Here is a 15,194-nt window from a genome sequence, read left to right as displayed (position 1 = left end):
TGTGTTTCGTTGTGAAAGTGAAACTACTTTGTTTGGTCTTCCAAAAGAGCTGATCCGTGCTGGTCGCTGAGGAAGTATATCAACTTCGCGCTGTGGATCGCCGGATCGGCTTTCACCGTGGACGAAGCGGAGTCCAGCCCAGGGTCATCACGTGGTTGCCGCAAGCCCGCCTTCGTCGAATCCGCTGGCCTCCGCTCCGCTCCTTTAGCGTTGTGAAAGCTAAACTACTTTGTTTGGCCTTCCAAAAGAGGACATGACTAGAAATCAGTGGTTAAGTTGTATTTACGACACTGTTCCAGAACAGTTCAACCCAAATATTCAGATGTGTGCAGCACATTTTATGGGGGACTGTTTCCTGATCCTGAGTAGACTACAATGCTGGCTGTTCTGACTCACAGACTGTAAGTAAGTTTTTTATATTTAAAGAATTTGCCACTGACGATTCAAACGTGAGTTTTGAGCAGTGTAGAGTAGCGCTTGTTGTTTGTCATTTCTCCGATCACAAATGCAGACATGGTTTTATGTTTGCATTTAAAAAGACAGTATAAGTCATTATAATCCGTAATTATGTCCCCACTGGATGCAACAAATGCCTCGTTTATAATAGGTTTTAATGTTTTTGTCTCGTCGCTCCGGCCAGACAGGGCATCACAATATGGTAGGGGCGTAACATTCCGTCACACGCTTGAGGTATTCGGCCAATCACAACGCACTGGATATCTGGCCAATCATAGCACACCTCGCTTTTCAGACTGATGAGCTTTGTAAAAATCGACGCATGTCAGAAAGACGGGGCATAGAGATGAAACAACAATGTACAGTATGTGTAAAATAATGTGTTTTTTGAACCTTAAACCGCATAAACACATTTCATTACACCAAATACACAAAATAATCATATGACCCCTTTAACTAAAATTTTAAATGAGACTGGAAAATACAAAATAAAAACTATTTCAATATTTTTCTAAAAAATATATAATTTTCATTTGCACTTAACATGCATTTAAGTGTCTGAAAACATCACATTCGGTTCACACTTAAGCATATTCTTTGTTATTTCTGTAATAAGTGCTCTTTTTAAAAGCATGCTAAAGTGTACTTATTTTTCACAAAGGTTTTCTTTGTAAAGCCGCTTTGGAGTGATATGTATTGTGAAAACTGTTAAACAAATTAACTGAATTACAATCAAAGCAAGCTTATTGGCAGCTAATATTCAATTCACATGAACATTTTAAAGAAAGTCTTGAGACTAAAGGTTTTACACACTGACCTCAGACCAATCTGAGATCTCCCACTGCGGCCCGCAGCTTTTGCTCTTGCAGGCTTTCCGTGTGATTGGCTTCTGCAGCTCCACAGCCTGACACAGCTCATCATAAACAGAGCTGTCAAATCCTGGCGCCATCATCTTCCAGCAGCGCACTGTGCGGAACTGAAACCCCTCTCCACATGTCCGGGAACACTCGCTCCAGCGACTAGTTTCCCACCTACCTCAGAATACAGGACACAACAACTTCAGATCTGTTATCAACAGCATTATGGATTTACTTATAATAAAGCAAATTCTATAAAAAAAAATTAAAATAATCGCTTGAAGTTTTCAGTATCAAACCTGGGCAGGCACTCTTTCCCTGTGCAGAACTCATGTGTGGGCTCTGGCCTGGTCAAAGCGTTGCAATAGCTCTCATCCACCTCTGACCCATCATACTTCACACATAAGGCATAAGATGTGCTTATGCCTACAGAAACAGAGTATAATGTCAGGTTGCTTGTAAAATGCAAATGTGTCTCACTGTCTGTGTGTGCTTGTGATTTCACCTGTTGTACACGTTGAGCTGCAGGGCGCATACGCAGACACCTTCCATCTGTACATGTCGGACATGCTGATGTCACGATCTAGAGATTCCACCTCAAACTCATTGCTAAGAAAAGAGAAAGAGAAAAAGATGGTGAGCAGTGCTGCTCATTATTTTTCAACGTTTACTTATGTCACACAATTAAAATATTCTATGCTTATCTTATATAATGTTAAAACAATGTTTTTCATACAAATCAGTTAACATATAAATCAACTATTTATTCACAAGGAAAAACAAGTCTGTTTTAACAAGGAAATTAGACCCTTATATGCTATCATGCAGCATAGACTTTTTTTTGTTGTTTTCACATAGATAAATTACAATTACATTCTAGCTGTATCATTTTGCAAATTGTTTCAAATTTTTTTAAGTAAATAGTTTGTAAAAAAAAAAAAAGCTAATTATATAGAAAAAAACATTAACATTGATGTTTTTTTTTTAAAAAGGTAAAAAAATAATATATATATATATAAAAAAAATATATATATACAGTTTTGTCACACAGCACCATGCCACAGATGTCGCAAGTTTTGAGGGAGTGTGCAATTGCCATGCTGACTGCAGGAATGTCCACCAGAGCTGTTGCTAAGGGTATTTTTTTTTAAATTGAGATTTATACATCATATGAAAGGTTTGTTAGGATAGGACAATATTTGGCTGAGATACAACTATTTGAAAATCTGGAATCTGAGGGTGCAAAAAAATCTAAATACTGAGAAAATCGCCTTTAAAGTTGTCCAAATGAAGTTCTTAGTTCAATATTTTCCAGTGAAAATATTGGCAGGCCAAAAAAAATGTATCCTATTTTTTCCTCCGGAATTGGTCATTTAATTATGACAAGACACAATAATATGGGAAGTCGTGGCCTAATGGTTACAGAGTCGGACTTGTGACTTGTGGGTTCGAGTCTCGTACGGGCAGGGATTGTAGGTGGGGGGAGTGAATGTACAGTGCTCTCTCTCCCACCTTCAATACCACGACTGAGGTGCCCTTGAGCAAGGCACTGAACCCACAACTGCTCCCCGGGCGCCGCAGCAAAAAATGGCTGCCCACTGCTCCGGGTGTGTGTGTTCACTGCTGTGTGTGTGCACTTTGGATGGGATAAATGCAGAGCACTAATTCCGAGTGTGGGTCACCATACTTGGCCACATGTCACTTAATTAATTAATTATTAAAATATACACCTAAGAAATTGCCACAAGAGTTCATAAGCCATTTAATTGAATAAGGTAAGATTGGAATTGGCCCAAGTTTGAGTTGACTTGTGGTCCTTTCCCAGTTCTGTGGTCCTTTCCCAGTTCTGTTCTCCTCTCTTTTTTTCTCCAAATGATTACTGTCTTGATTTAACTGTCTAAATAAAGCTAGAAAAGCCAAAAATATAACTATAAAAAAGCTTTTACAGTACATCGGCTAAAACAAGTGCACTTATAACTCAGACCTTGAATTCACGCACCCTGACGCTTTCGCACTTTGTATGTTTGCTTAAGTCTGAACAAGAATTTGATTAATTGAACTACATTATCATCAATACAGTTACTACAGTAGAAAATGTAAATCCCATGAGTTCCTGCATATCCATAATTTAAGAAAAGGTTCATTTATTTTTCATAATTTCATGTTAACTTGCCCTTTGAGAACTGAAGGCTGGGAAAGGAAAAGAGTTCTACCTTTTTCTACCCTAACAAGCACATCTGTGGAAGGGATGCAGTGACGTTTTGAAAGATTGGTGCACATTTCCGTTCATAACAACTCAAGCCAAACCATGGCAATAAATATGTCAGAGCATTCATCTAAAGGCTCAATCCGCTCCTATGCCCTCTGTCTGACCTCTCACTGTGGGGGGTCTGCACTGGCTCCACCTGGTGGAGCTGGAGAAGGTTGGACCGTTGGTTTGTTGAGTCATTAGTCCTGGGCTCAAATACAGGCTCTCCATCTGGGCCGTGCATGTCCAGGTTGCCCGGGTAGATCTCCAGTGTCAGGCTGTTGTCCAGTGAAGAGTTGAGCTTGAGTACGGCACAACCCACGAGTGCAGAACTGTCTTTACAGGGCTGTCTGGAGCCTGAGGGCCATGGTGCTCCATCATAGAAGAGACTCTTCAGAACCGGTACAGAGGTGTCATTGGAGTCACTTATTGACGGATCACCATCAATCAGGTTGGAATCAGAGCCTGGACAACAGCAAAGTATGTTTAAATGTGAAATCAATCAATCAATACATGACATCTTAGCCAAGATTAACTTTCCTTTAAAGTATAAAATTTCTGTACAATATATACAGTAACTTATTATAAAAAATAGTTTTCAGAAATTTTAAATGGCTTTTATAGAATGTACTCTACATTTAACAACATATACTCTACCATTCAAAGGTTTGGGGTTGGTAAGATAAAAAAAAATACATGAACACTTTTATTCAGCAAGAACGTGTAAAAGATTCCTATTTCAAATAAATCCTGTTCTTTTGAACTTTATATTCACCAAAGAATACTGAAAAAAAACTGTGATGTTTTCCACAAAAATATAAAGAAACACAAAAATTTTCAAAATTGATAATAATAAGAAATGAGCACCAAATTATAGTGATTTCTGAAGGGTCATGTGACACTAAAGAATGGAGTAATGGCTGCTGAAAATTAATTTTTGCCATCACATGAGTAAAATAAATACATTTTAAATATATTCAAATAAATGTTTTTTTAATTGTATTCATATTTTACAATATTACTGTTTTTTGTATTTTCATCAAATAAATGCACACTTGGTGAGCATAAGAGACTTCTTTCAAAGACATAAAAGCATCTTTCTGAACCCAAATTTTTGAATGGTAGTGTATGCAAGTGTATTAAAAAAACAACAACAATATTTTCATACTTATATATTAAGCATTTACAGTAAAAACAATATTAGCATATTTTTAATAAACCCTACAATGCTAGTTTACAGTAAAGCTAATATTAACTGATTTTATATCTGTAGATACATCTGTAATAATCTGTAATACAAGTTGCTTTCACACTTTGCTTTTTTTCACACTACATTTACTTGAATTTGAAATCATGTTTCATATTGTCAAAATATTCCTGCATTTACAGCAATCATGAACCATACTGTAGTTCACATGGACAGAACTCCCGTTTTCCAAAAAAAAAAAAAAGCAGTTTTCAAGCAAAACAGTTATTACATAAATCAAATGAAGCTAAACTTTATGGTCAGTCAAACCCTTGTCCGCAGCAAAACATCTTGTTTCAAAGCAGCATGAAATGCCAATGAATGAACCCAAAATGTTTCCCTCTAAAGCTTACTTACCAAAACGGCCTTGTGCCTCAAGATGGTGCATTTCAGCATCTAGCTCGTTCTGGAGAACCTCGCTGGCAGGTCTGAACAATACCAGACCAGGCAGCTCACTGAAGTTTACAGAGGCCTGAAGCTCCCACAACAGCTCCTCATGGCCCACATGCACCTCCACATTATCTTGAAGTCCCAATGAAGTGCTTTGATTGCCTTTCTTTCCATATTCCTTACGAGCCTCAATTTCATTATGAGTGGAGGACAACTCTGTAGAGGACATGTTAACCTTCTGCTCTGCCGATGAAGGGTCTTTAGATGTCTTTGACATCAGGTTGCTTATTTGAGGTTGCTCAGGTGTAGAGGCCATAGGAGGTGCCGCCCTCAGCTCCGGAGCTTGAGGAACTGTGTACTCATATGTGATGTGAGGCATCTTTCCATTGAGGTTGTAATACTGAACAAAAAGAAAACAGGTACTTAGAAAAGACAAAAAATATATACTACATACTACATGCTGGCTGAGATATTTACACATGAGATAAAAATATGGTTGTGATGATTTTACATACCTATATACCTACCATGACATTCAGGGCCTGATGGGTGGGACCCTGAGCCATGATGTACTCAAAGCCATCAGAGAAGAGGTTAGCCGGCCTCCTATACTTAAAGACTGTCCCAGCAACATGGAAGTTCTGTGGATTGTCAATCACACTGTTCCCATTGAAGAAGAAGTGACCAGCTTCATCAGACAGAGCTAGAAAATGATGAAAGATCCATTTAATCGTTTCTCTCTCTCTCTCTCTTCTCTATGTCCACCTGAATTTTGACAGATCAACCCAAGAAACACTTACCCAAGATATTTTCAGTTTTCCGCCGCTCTATGATTTGGATATCAGTAGCACCAACCGGTATATTGGTTATGAACACATAACCTAGGACACAAAGACAAATTAATAAATTTTAAACCATTTGTAAAATTTTATTATTTGTACATAACGTTTGTGTTTAATAGGTGTCAAATGAGACATCTTTGTTAAAGTGATAGTTTAGCTAAAAATGAAAATTTTGTAATTACTGACTCACTCTGATATTGTTCCAAACACGTATAACTTTATTTGTTCTGTGGAATTTAAAAGAATATATTTGGAAGAATGTTGGTAACCAAACAGTTTCGGTTCCCAGTGACTTCCATTGAATGTCAAAAAGTATAATGGATGTCAATGGGAACTGAAATTGTTTGGTTACCAACATTCCTCAGAATATATTCTTTTATGTTCTACAGAACAAATAAAGTTATGCAGGTTTGGAATGACACGTAATAAGTACGTAATGACAGAATTTTCATTTTTGGCTGAACTATCCCTTTAATTTATAAAATGCATGGATAAAAAGCAAAACATTTGGCATGAGACGGTCTATTCAATCCTTAATGCTAACATAAGGTATACCTAACTGTGTGATCCCTTTCCGGTAAGATCCTGAGACACGATAACAAGAACCTCCGTTTCCACCACATACTCCACATTTGTCTATGGTTTTACTGGAATACAGTTTCCCATCACACCCTACCACCTGCAACCAAGAGAATAGAACAGTTGGCGCTGAGCACAATCTCACAAACACAGGGCAAAAGTGAACTGATCTCTGTCCCATTAGATTACACTTACCCGTACAGTACCTCATATTTAGAAGATATTTAATTATTCATTATAATTTCCTCTATTATTACATTTAGATTATCTACCACCTATTTAAAGTTAATCTTTAAAAACGGTAATAATTGAATAACCTTCTGAAATTTCAAAATAAATAAATATTTTTATAATATATACATTTCAGCTAAACAGATTCCATGTTTCTATGTCTGGTTTTATTATACATTTTGAAAAAACTGATTGACGATTCATGATTTTTCTTACGAGACCTATCGGTATCAACCAATAAAGCGTTTGTCAATCGAAAAACTGCTTTGGCTAGAATGTTGAGCATCCTAAATATAGCATTAATGTAACCTTCTCACCTTACAGGACCTTGGCTGCTTGAAGCTTGGAATAAACTTTTGACCAAATATTATTCTGACACACCTGACACTGGCCCTCGATGCAAACACCCTGGTAGATCCCGTCCCTGCAGAACGTCCCGTCATGGGCAGGCACCAACAGCTGCCTTTCTCCTGTGGTTGTGGTGCACTGGAGGTCACATGGCTTATTGGAGATGTTGATGTAATCATCTGAACAGGAGGTGACATCAGCAAAACATCATTACGATCTAGGCTTTAGAGAATTCCTCTAGAGATAATAGGTCTTCATGGCATTGAGAGGCCTCTTTTGTACATAGGGGACTATGGGCTGAGGAAATAAACCTAAAGGGGCATCTGTGAGCTATAATAGAGCTGGCCAGGGGCCAAGACAAGAAATTCAGAAGAGTCTAGGAAACTAAAAGACTAGTGAAGGAGAGCAAATTAACTCAGAACACTAAAGCGATTTGAAAAAACAGAGAGAGAGAGGTGGAAAAAGAAAACACTGAGGGACGTTTTTTACCCGGATAAAGTGGAACCCACTCATAGTGCTTCCTGCCGAAGGCTTTGGCATTGAATTGAGAGCACTGGTGCTGTTTGAAGCTGATTCTGCTGTTTGGGCACGGCTAGGCAAACATCCAGACAACAATAAAGACAGCTCGTGAGCCAGGCAGCAGGTCAAACAGCCTGCAGATATTAGAGCTTCAAGCCAACATGTGTAAAAATGCACAGTTATGCCAGTTGGCTTGGATGGAGTATTCCACCCAGTAACACAGTCACATTGTTATGGACTATCCTTTAATTATACACAAGCATCTTTATAAAGATCTCATAAACTTTTTAGGCCATACCTGATTTGTACACAGCTGATACTGTTTGGACGGTCCCGTGCAGAACGAACTGTTGAGGTTTTGGGTCGACGTCAGTCTGAAAAAATGTCATCTGTATATAAGTCCTCCACATTTTGATGGGACATTCAATTCAAAATTCTAGGAATGCACCTACCTATAAGCTGATTTTTATTTTACTGTTATAGTGGACAACCAGCACATAGCCGATATTAAATTATATTTTGTCTTAAAAAATACTATAAATAAATTTAATTAAATAAATTATTACAAGTGAAATTAGGCACCTCAACATGTAAAAAGAAAGGATATTCATTTTGAGATTTGTTAAAGATTGCATTTACCAGTGTTTTTAAATTATTAGTGTTTTTAAAGATACATTTTAAGTGAGTGCAAAGACAACATAAATGTAAATATGGAGGAAATTAGCTGCATAATTATATATCCAACATCAGACATTTTGGATGAATTTAAAATTAAATATCCTTTAAAAATTCACATCCTTTTTAGTTGCTTTTTCCGTCTTTTTTTTTGCTATCACTTCTACTAAAAAAAACCTGCTTACACCAATACTGAACCAAACCAGTCCAGGATGGTTTATCTACCTGGGCACCAGTGTTAGTTTAGTATTATTTATATAATATTTTAGCTTTTAATTTTCTGCACTTTCAGTTTTGATTTTTTTATTTAATTTTTAGCTATTTTTGTTATGTGCTTTTGTCATTTTTATTGTTTTTCTTTTCTAAATATTACTGTATGGGTTTAATGTATTTTAGTTGTTTAGTTTTGTTTTTATTTATTTCAGGTTTGTTTAATATTTTTAGTTTAGTTTATATTTATTTCCAGTTAGTAAATTTAGTGATTCCACTTAAAGGTGCAGTAAGAGATCTTGGAAAATGCTAACTTTAGCCTGATAGCACTGAAAGCGAACGTCCCACCCTCCCTGCAATCAACGTCCAAAGCCACTCCCCCTGAACGCATTTACGCTCAAAGACCAGAATACCAGAGACAACATTACTACAATAGGCTACATCAGTGGTTCCCAATTCCAGCCCATGTTCCGGAGTGAAGTAAACTTCAATGGATTTCCCCCACTCAGGGATTAGGGAGCAATGAACACTGTGTAGGGATCATATCGATCGGAACACAGTTCATGCACATAGCATACTTCTAACGAGCTGGTTATCTGAATCGGGTGTGTTAACTAAGCAAGACACGCAAACTATGCAGAGCGGAGGAGCGCGAGGACTGGATTAACTGCTGGGCTACATCATGTGTCATTCACCGGTGAGAAAACTTTAAAAGTACTACAACACCAGGGAGGAAGATCGGGTTGTTGATGTTTGTCTGCCATTCTCGCTCTGTCTACAGTCTGCACAGCGTGTGTGAACGCGCTGATGACGTATCCTGTCTGCGCAAACAGGGTGCGCAGAGGTATGCTAATACATAACTTGACAGGCAGGTAGGAAAGCATATTAAAGCGCTCGGACCGAGCGTTTTGATTGGACGAACATTTATTGATCCTACGCCTTCCATAGAATATATAAATACAGATAAATACATTTAGACCACTTAACTTAATGATTGCTATCGGGATGTGAAGAGACTTTCAACCAGCATAACAAAAAAATGTTTCTGAAGACAATCACCTAGTGCACTTTTAATTCTGTATTTCAGTTAGTTGCCAAATAAATATTTCTAATTTTTGTTTGTTTAGTTTTAAATTTAATTTTAGATTAATTCCACTTCACATTATTTTTATATAGTTTTAGTTTTAGGTACTAAACTAGTTAACTGTGAACAAGAGTACTTCAGCATCCCATACTGGTAACCAGCATCCATATCCACAGCATATGCCACTGGGATCCCTCTAAAACGTTTCCATACATGATTCTCCTCATCTTTCTAGCTCTCTCTGTCCCCTCCCCCCACGCACACACCTTTCGCTGCCTCCACCATACTGGGAAGTGCTAATGGGAGCCAGCTGGACTGGCTCAGCTAGGGCCCTTATCTCCAGTGGAATCTTCCCAAAACGTTTGACCATTTGCTCTAAAAGCCATTTTATAAATATGTTTGTCATTCTGAGCAGAATTCCCTGTGTCATGTGGGCCAGTGGATTGATGTTCATTCCACATGACATTCCTCTGGGTGCTCTGGAGGATATTAGTCAAGGGGGAATTCTCTCCCACTTCCCCCCTTTCTCATTGTGAGGGTTCACTTGGGATAGTCTGTGCTCTGGTATAGGCTGAGGATGGTTTATCTTTAATGGATAGAACAAATGGAGAAGATTTATAAACTAATTCATAAATAAATGTATAACATTTAAAAAAAATTAACTAAAATAATTAATCATTTAAAAAAAATTATTATTAAAAATGTCAATTTAAAACATAAATTCAATTAAATGTAAACGAGTTACAGATCAAACTTAAGTAAAAAAATAAAAAATAAAAATCAAAGTAAAAGTGTGAAAGAGACTCAGGATTCAGGGCCAAATAATCTCACATAAAAGTTGATCGTGAGTGACATTACCAAGGGTTCAGACCAGGGTCAAATTGACAGCTCTCAACCCATAGTGGAGAACCTTGCACAAAGCATCAGACCTGTCACTTCTGATTAATACAGAATCAGAGGGTCATTTTTCCTCGGGTGAGCTGTATCTGAATGAGCTCGTGTAGCAGTTGAGAGCGGTTTACCTCTGTTGCAGACAGTGACGCTCTTGAGAGCGCACTCCTCCTCCGCAAGTACGGGAACAGGTGGACCAGCTGCTCCATTCACCCCACCACTGCGCTACCTCATCTGGCTGGAAATCCTCCCTCCCCTCACTGCTGTCCTGGCAAAGACAGAGACACAGTGCTTTACTGCTGCACACTTCCATGATAACATGGAAAATCTGTAAACAATGGCAATTATTGTCAGTCACAAGCACTTCTCTGTGCAACTTGTGGGTAAAAGCAGTCATGACTCTCAAGGCACTAATATTAGTCAAATGTTGTAATAGTACAGAGTTTGTTTCCTATGTTGGACTGCACCTTAAAGGTTGAAATGTAATATAATATAATACAGAATATAAAGATTCTGTAGTATTTCTGAATTGAAACCACTTGTCAGATTGCAATGTTTTTATATATTTTAAATAGATAATATTGTGATCTTGTTTCCTGTGTTGGACTTAAGCATTTACAGTGAAGTATTAACAACTCCATTTTATTTAAAAAAAAATCATATGGTTAAATTTTAAGACAGAAAGCAACTCAAACACATTTGTAATATAATATAATATAATATAATAAAGAATATAAAGTCTTTGTCGTATTTCTACATTGGTTTTTGAAACCACTTGTCAAATTGCAATGTTTTTATATTTTTTTAAATAAATAATATTATGCTGTGACATATTAAGAACTCACAACATCATTAACAATACAATTGCAATATAATATAGAATGTGAAGATTCTGTAGTGCTGATTCTCTGATATACAAGCAGGAAAAATAGAAGGGTTGAATAGAGTGTGATGAGAATAGAAAATAGAGAGCAGAATAAAAAAGAAAAAATAGGACAGTAAAAAAAAAAAAATCAAATAAGACTGGCTGTCTAATACTGTCTATGCATTTTCATAGAAGATGCCCAGACAAGACTTGACATTAAAGTTAAGAGAGACTTTGTGACTTAAGAGAAAGAGAGAGAGAGAGAGAGAAGTCGAGGGCAGTTTTAGGGAAGAGATGGAGTCGAAGGTGGATGGAGCCCCCCTAACAGCCCAGATGAAAGGGCCAGTGACTGTAGGCAAATTAAGCAGACTCCTGTTGTCTAGACAGCAGGTTAATTGCGCCTCTTCAAGCCGTGCATCAGTGAACTTTAACACAACACAGGCACGGCTCCATGGAAAGTCTTGTGAAGCTCTCAAAGAGAAGAGCTGCCCAGCATGGCTGATCTCAAACCAGCTTTAATGGTCATCGTTGGATTTTGATATAAGGAGGCGGATTTACACAAAGACCAGAACTCTACGCACCCGTTGACCCATCTTGAATAGTGTGCTGTTTAGTCCACAACTGACATTTGGAAAGTTATGGTATATTTAAGCATGAAATCCACTTTTCTGAAAGTGATATTTTGACATAGATGATATGTCCACTAACTGTCTTTTTTATGACTGAGTATCTTTAGAAGCATAGGACTTACAGTAAAATATGACCCTTAAAGTAAGAACACTGACTTGTCCTGCAGGCTTGTAGAAAGCATAATGGTATGTCTAGTTGTAAGTGAGTATAGCAGCCCCTTTCTACAAACCCAAATAGTTTGGCAAGAGCTAATTCAGTGTCCCCCGCCCCAAACGCAGGGGATGTTAGGGGGATCTTGTCCAAACAAGAGTCTGCATGCCCATATGTTTTTTATCTGAAGGCCCTCTGGATGTTTAGATTCTAAATAGACAATAGACTTTTCCCCACTTTCTAATGCATCCTAAAACAGAGACCCCCTAGGGAGACCACATGGGACCGATGAGTTTCGAAATGTCACTTCAGTTGAGTTTAGTCTGCTGATGCTTGAACACGGCGCCAGTCAGGTCGAACTGGTCATAAATGCACTGAAATGAACATCAAAACATTTTTTTTAGCACAACATTAATATTGATTTCAAACAGCATGTATGAATAATGCCCATAAATGTTAGACCAAACAGATGAGGGAATGACAATGCTCTATTTATGGACTGCAATAGCAGGATAAGACTAAAGCTTTACATTGTAAATCATTCTTTTAATTGGCTGCAACAAAAGACCCAGGTAACAAATTTAGGTTACAAAAACATTGTGTGAACATTGTTTTGAAATGTTTCTAAAACTTTGTCCAGTCTTCTTGTCGTGATTCCAACGTTATTTAAATGTTAGCTACAAAAACATTTCTTCCAAAACCCTAACTTTATTTTCACCCAAAATGTGTTATTTGAATGTTTATTTCTAATATTTTAAGAACATAAATGTCCAGTTTTCTTGCCGTGATTAGAATTATTAAAAAATATTATTTAAAGGTTTCTTAGAGCATTCATCATCAGCGTTGGGGAAAGTTACTTTTAAAAGTAATGCATTACAATATTGCGTTACTCCTTTAAAAAAGTAACTAATTACGTTACTTCGTTACTTTTTGTGGAAAGTAATGCGTTACGTTACTTTTGCGTTAGTTTTAAATCTGGACAGGGCTTGCTTGTTTGTTTTTAAAATAAAAAAGTTCTATTTTTGGCAAATATAAAAGCCTTTTCACACCAAAAGTGAAAGGAATAAGCCTCAGGCTGAAGGGAAAGTAAATTTACGTCCGTACAGTAGAAAACAGAAGAAGAAATTTCAACACACTTCAGCAATAAAAAAGACACAAATGTTTGTCTAGAGTAATTTTTGCTTATTAGTACGGTTGAACTGGATCATCGAAGGTCAGAAGCAAAGACATTGGTTTATAGAATGGGATTAAACACATAAAGCATCATAGGCCTGTAAATAACATCATGTTGATCTCATAACGTTTTCTGCCAACGTTATGAGCTACGTAAATCAAATGTTAATAAAGTTGCAAGAACGTTCCATAAACATTGCTTTAAGAAAGTTTTGTCCCAACATTTATAAAACTTTAAAAACCCGTGAAAGCTGTGAGAACGTATGAAGCAGGGAAGAAATTAAAAGCAACCTTTTAGAGTATGTAAACACGGGATAACGGGGCCGCATGAGGACGTGATTACGTGAAGACTGGAATATAGCCTATATGGTTTTTTAATAAGGTTCTTTGAAACTAAGTGTTCGAAAGAATCGATTCGCGGAAATGAGTCGGAGTTCTCACCACTAGATTCACCTCGATTCAACTCTTATGTTCTTGACTCAAATACAACAGAAAGAAAAGTTGTCCAGAAGCCAAGTGAAAAAGAGATTTTCAAGAATAATAATTCACTTTAAATTCATTAGGCCTATTAGCTCGCGAATTGTTCAGATATGCTCGCGAAATATCAAAACGTGCTTGCGGTTTCATAAATCGCTATCAAAATCGTAAAAAATAATCAGCAGCTTTTATTTGGTAATTCCAGACATAAAAACTCAGATCTCAGAACACGAAACAGCACAAAACGCGGTCTAAAAGAGCAATGCCGTGCTCGTGGACGTGGTGGTCAAACCCGTGTTTTGGTGTGAAAGGTTGATGTTACGCCTGCCACAGTGGCTCTTCTCGTTTCCCGCATTGTAACCGGCATTTGTAACTGAGCGCTTATTCAAACTAGCGTTAGTAGACTAGATCAAGCCTACGACTTCAAGCCCAAAGAGTTTTTCACTACGATCTGTACAAAAATGAACGCGATTTACCTTAACATTTGCACCTGCTGCCGTATTAATAATCCATAAGTGTAAGACAAAGTAGTGTAGTACAATATGTCCGAATCTTGCAGTCCAGAGACAGTACATGGTTCATTTGAGAACAAGGAGACCTCGCCCCCCTGATCTTAACCAAAGACTAAAGAGAGAGAGGGGCTCGCACTTTGAGGTCTAACGGTGAACGAAACCCTTGATGCATTAATGGCTTTACAACCTGCTGGAAGAAAAGAAAAGGGGGCTGGTCAGACCCACTGTGATTGACCTTGTAGATTTCAAAGAAGGCTACAGCATCCATCTCCTTGTGGATCCAGAAACAGAAGTTTGCCTACATTAGTAATGTAAACGGTCTGAGTCAACTAATAATTACAGGACAATGTTAAACAAAAGCCTTCGGAATCACCTGGCATTTGCTAACAGTCTTATCACCTGATCACAGCCTGTCAGTTTCATGTTATTGCCATATTTTTCACAAGACATCCAATTAATGAGTTACAAGCATGAAGAAATGCTAAGACAATGTTTTGAGGGGTTAAATCATAGGATTTAAGGGGTTTTTGGTCCATTTGCATGTTTCTTCCTGTGCATATAGAAAATGATAAATGAATGCTGTCAGTTGCAATGAGAAATATTTGGGTCTAAACACCAATCTGATGCAAATTTATATTTAAATCACATAATGTCTGTTGTTGTTTTTTTAACAGCCAGAACACCAGAACATTCTGGTTAAAATAGGGTGACCATATGTGCCATTTTCCCAGGACGCGTCCTGCCAGGATTTGTGTCGATTTGTGCCGATCAGTGTATGACATCAAAATACCTCGAGAGCATTTTGAAAGCA

General features: G+C 37.5%; 1 protein-coding gene across 1 annotated transcript in view; it reads right to left on the bottom strand.

The window, feature by feature from the left end:
- Positions 1 to 14,446, bottom strand: part of LOC107589917 (ADAMTS-like protein 2) — a 22,406-nt gene extending 7,960 nt beyond the window's left edge. Inside the window, exons 1-13 of the mRNA XM_016278493.1 lie at positions 14,348 to 14,446; positions 10,708 to 10,844; positions 8,015 to 8,090; positions 7,687 to 7,789; positions 7,231 to 7,376; positions 6,595 to 6,718; positions 5,998 to 6,078; positions 5,725 to 5,900; positions 5,165 to 5,597; positions 3,687 to 4,026; positions 1,819 to 1,922; positions 1,613 to 1,739; positions 1,274 to 1,487 (exon numbers count right to left, since the gene is read on the bottom strand). Coding sequence (XP_016133979.1) covers positions 1,274 to 1,487; positions 1,613 to 1,739; positions 1,819 to 1,922; positions 3,687 to 4,026; positions 5,165 to 5,597; positions 5,725 to 5,900; positions 5,998 to 6,078; positions 6,595 to 6,718; positions 7,231 to 7,376; positions 7,687 to 7,789; positions 8,015 to 8,090; positions 10,708 to 10,844; positions 14,348 to 14,446 — 2,160 coding nt within the window. The remainder of the gene's footprint in view (positions 1 to 1,273; positions 1,488 to 1,612; positions 1,740 to 1,818; positions 1,923 to 3,686; positions 4,027 to 5,164; positions 5,598 to 5,724; positions 5,901 to 5,997; positions 6,079 to 6,594; positions 6,719 to 7,230; positions 7,377 to 7,686; positions 7,790 to 8,014; positions 8,091 to 10,707; positions 10,845 to 14,347) is intronic.
- Between the last annotated feature and the right edge of the window lie 748 nt (positions 14,447 to 15,194).

Source organism: Sinocyclocheilus grahami, unplaced genomic scaffold, assembly GCF_001515645.1.
Source record: "Sinocyclocheilus grahami isolate Dianchi unplaced genomic scaffold, SAMN03320097.WGS_v1.1 scaffold121.1, whole genome shotgun sequence".
NCBI classification, from domain to species: domain Eukaryota; kingdom Metazoa; phylum Chordata; class Actinopteri; order Cypriniformes; family Cyprinidae; genus Sinocyclocheilus; species Sinocyclocheilus grahami.
The sequence above is the reverse complement of the archived record's forward strand: the minus strand, read 5'-3'. Positions and strand labels throughout refer to the sequence as shown.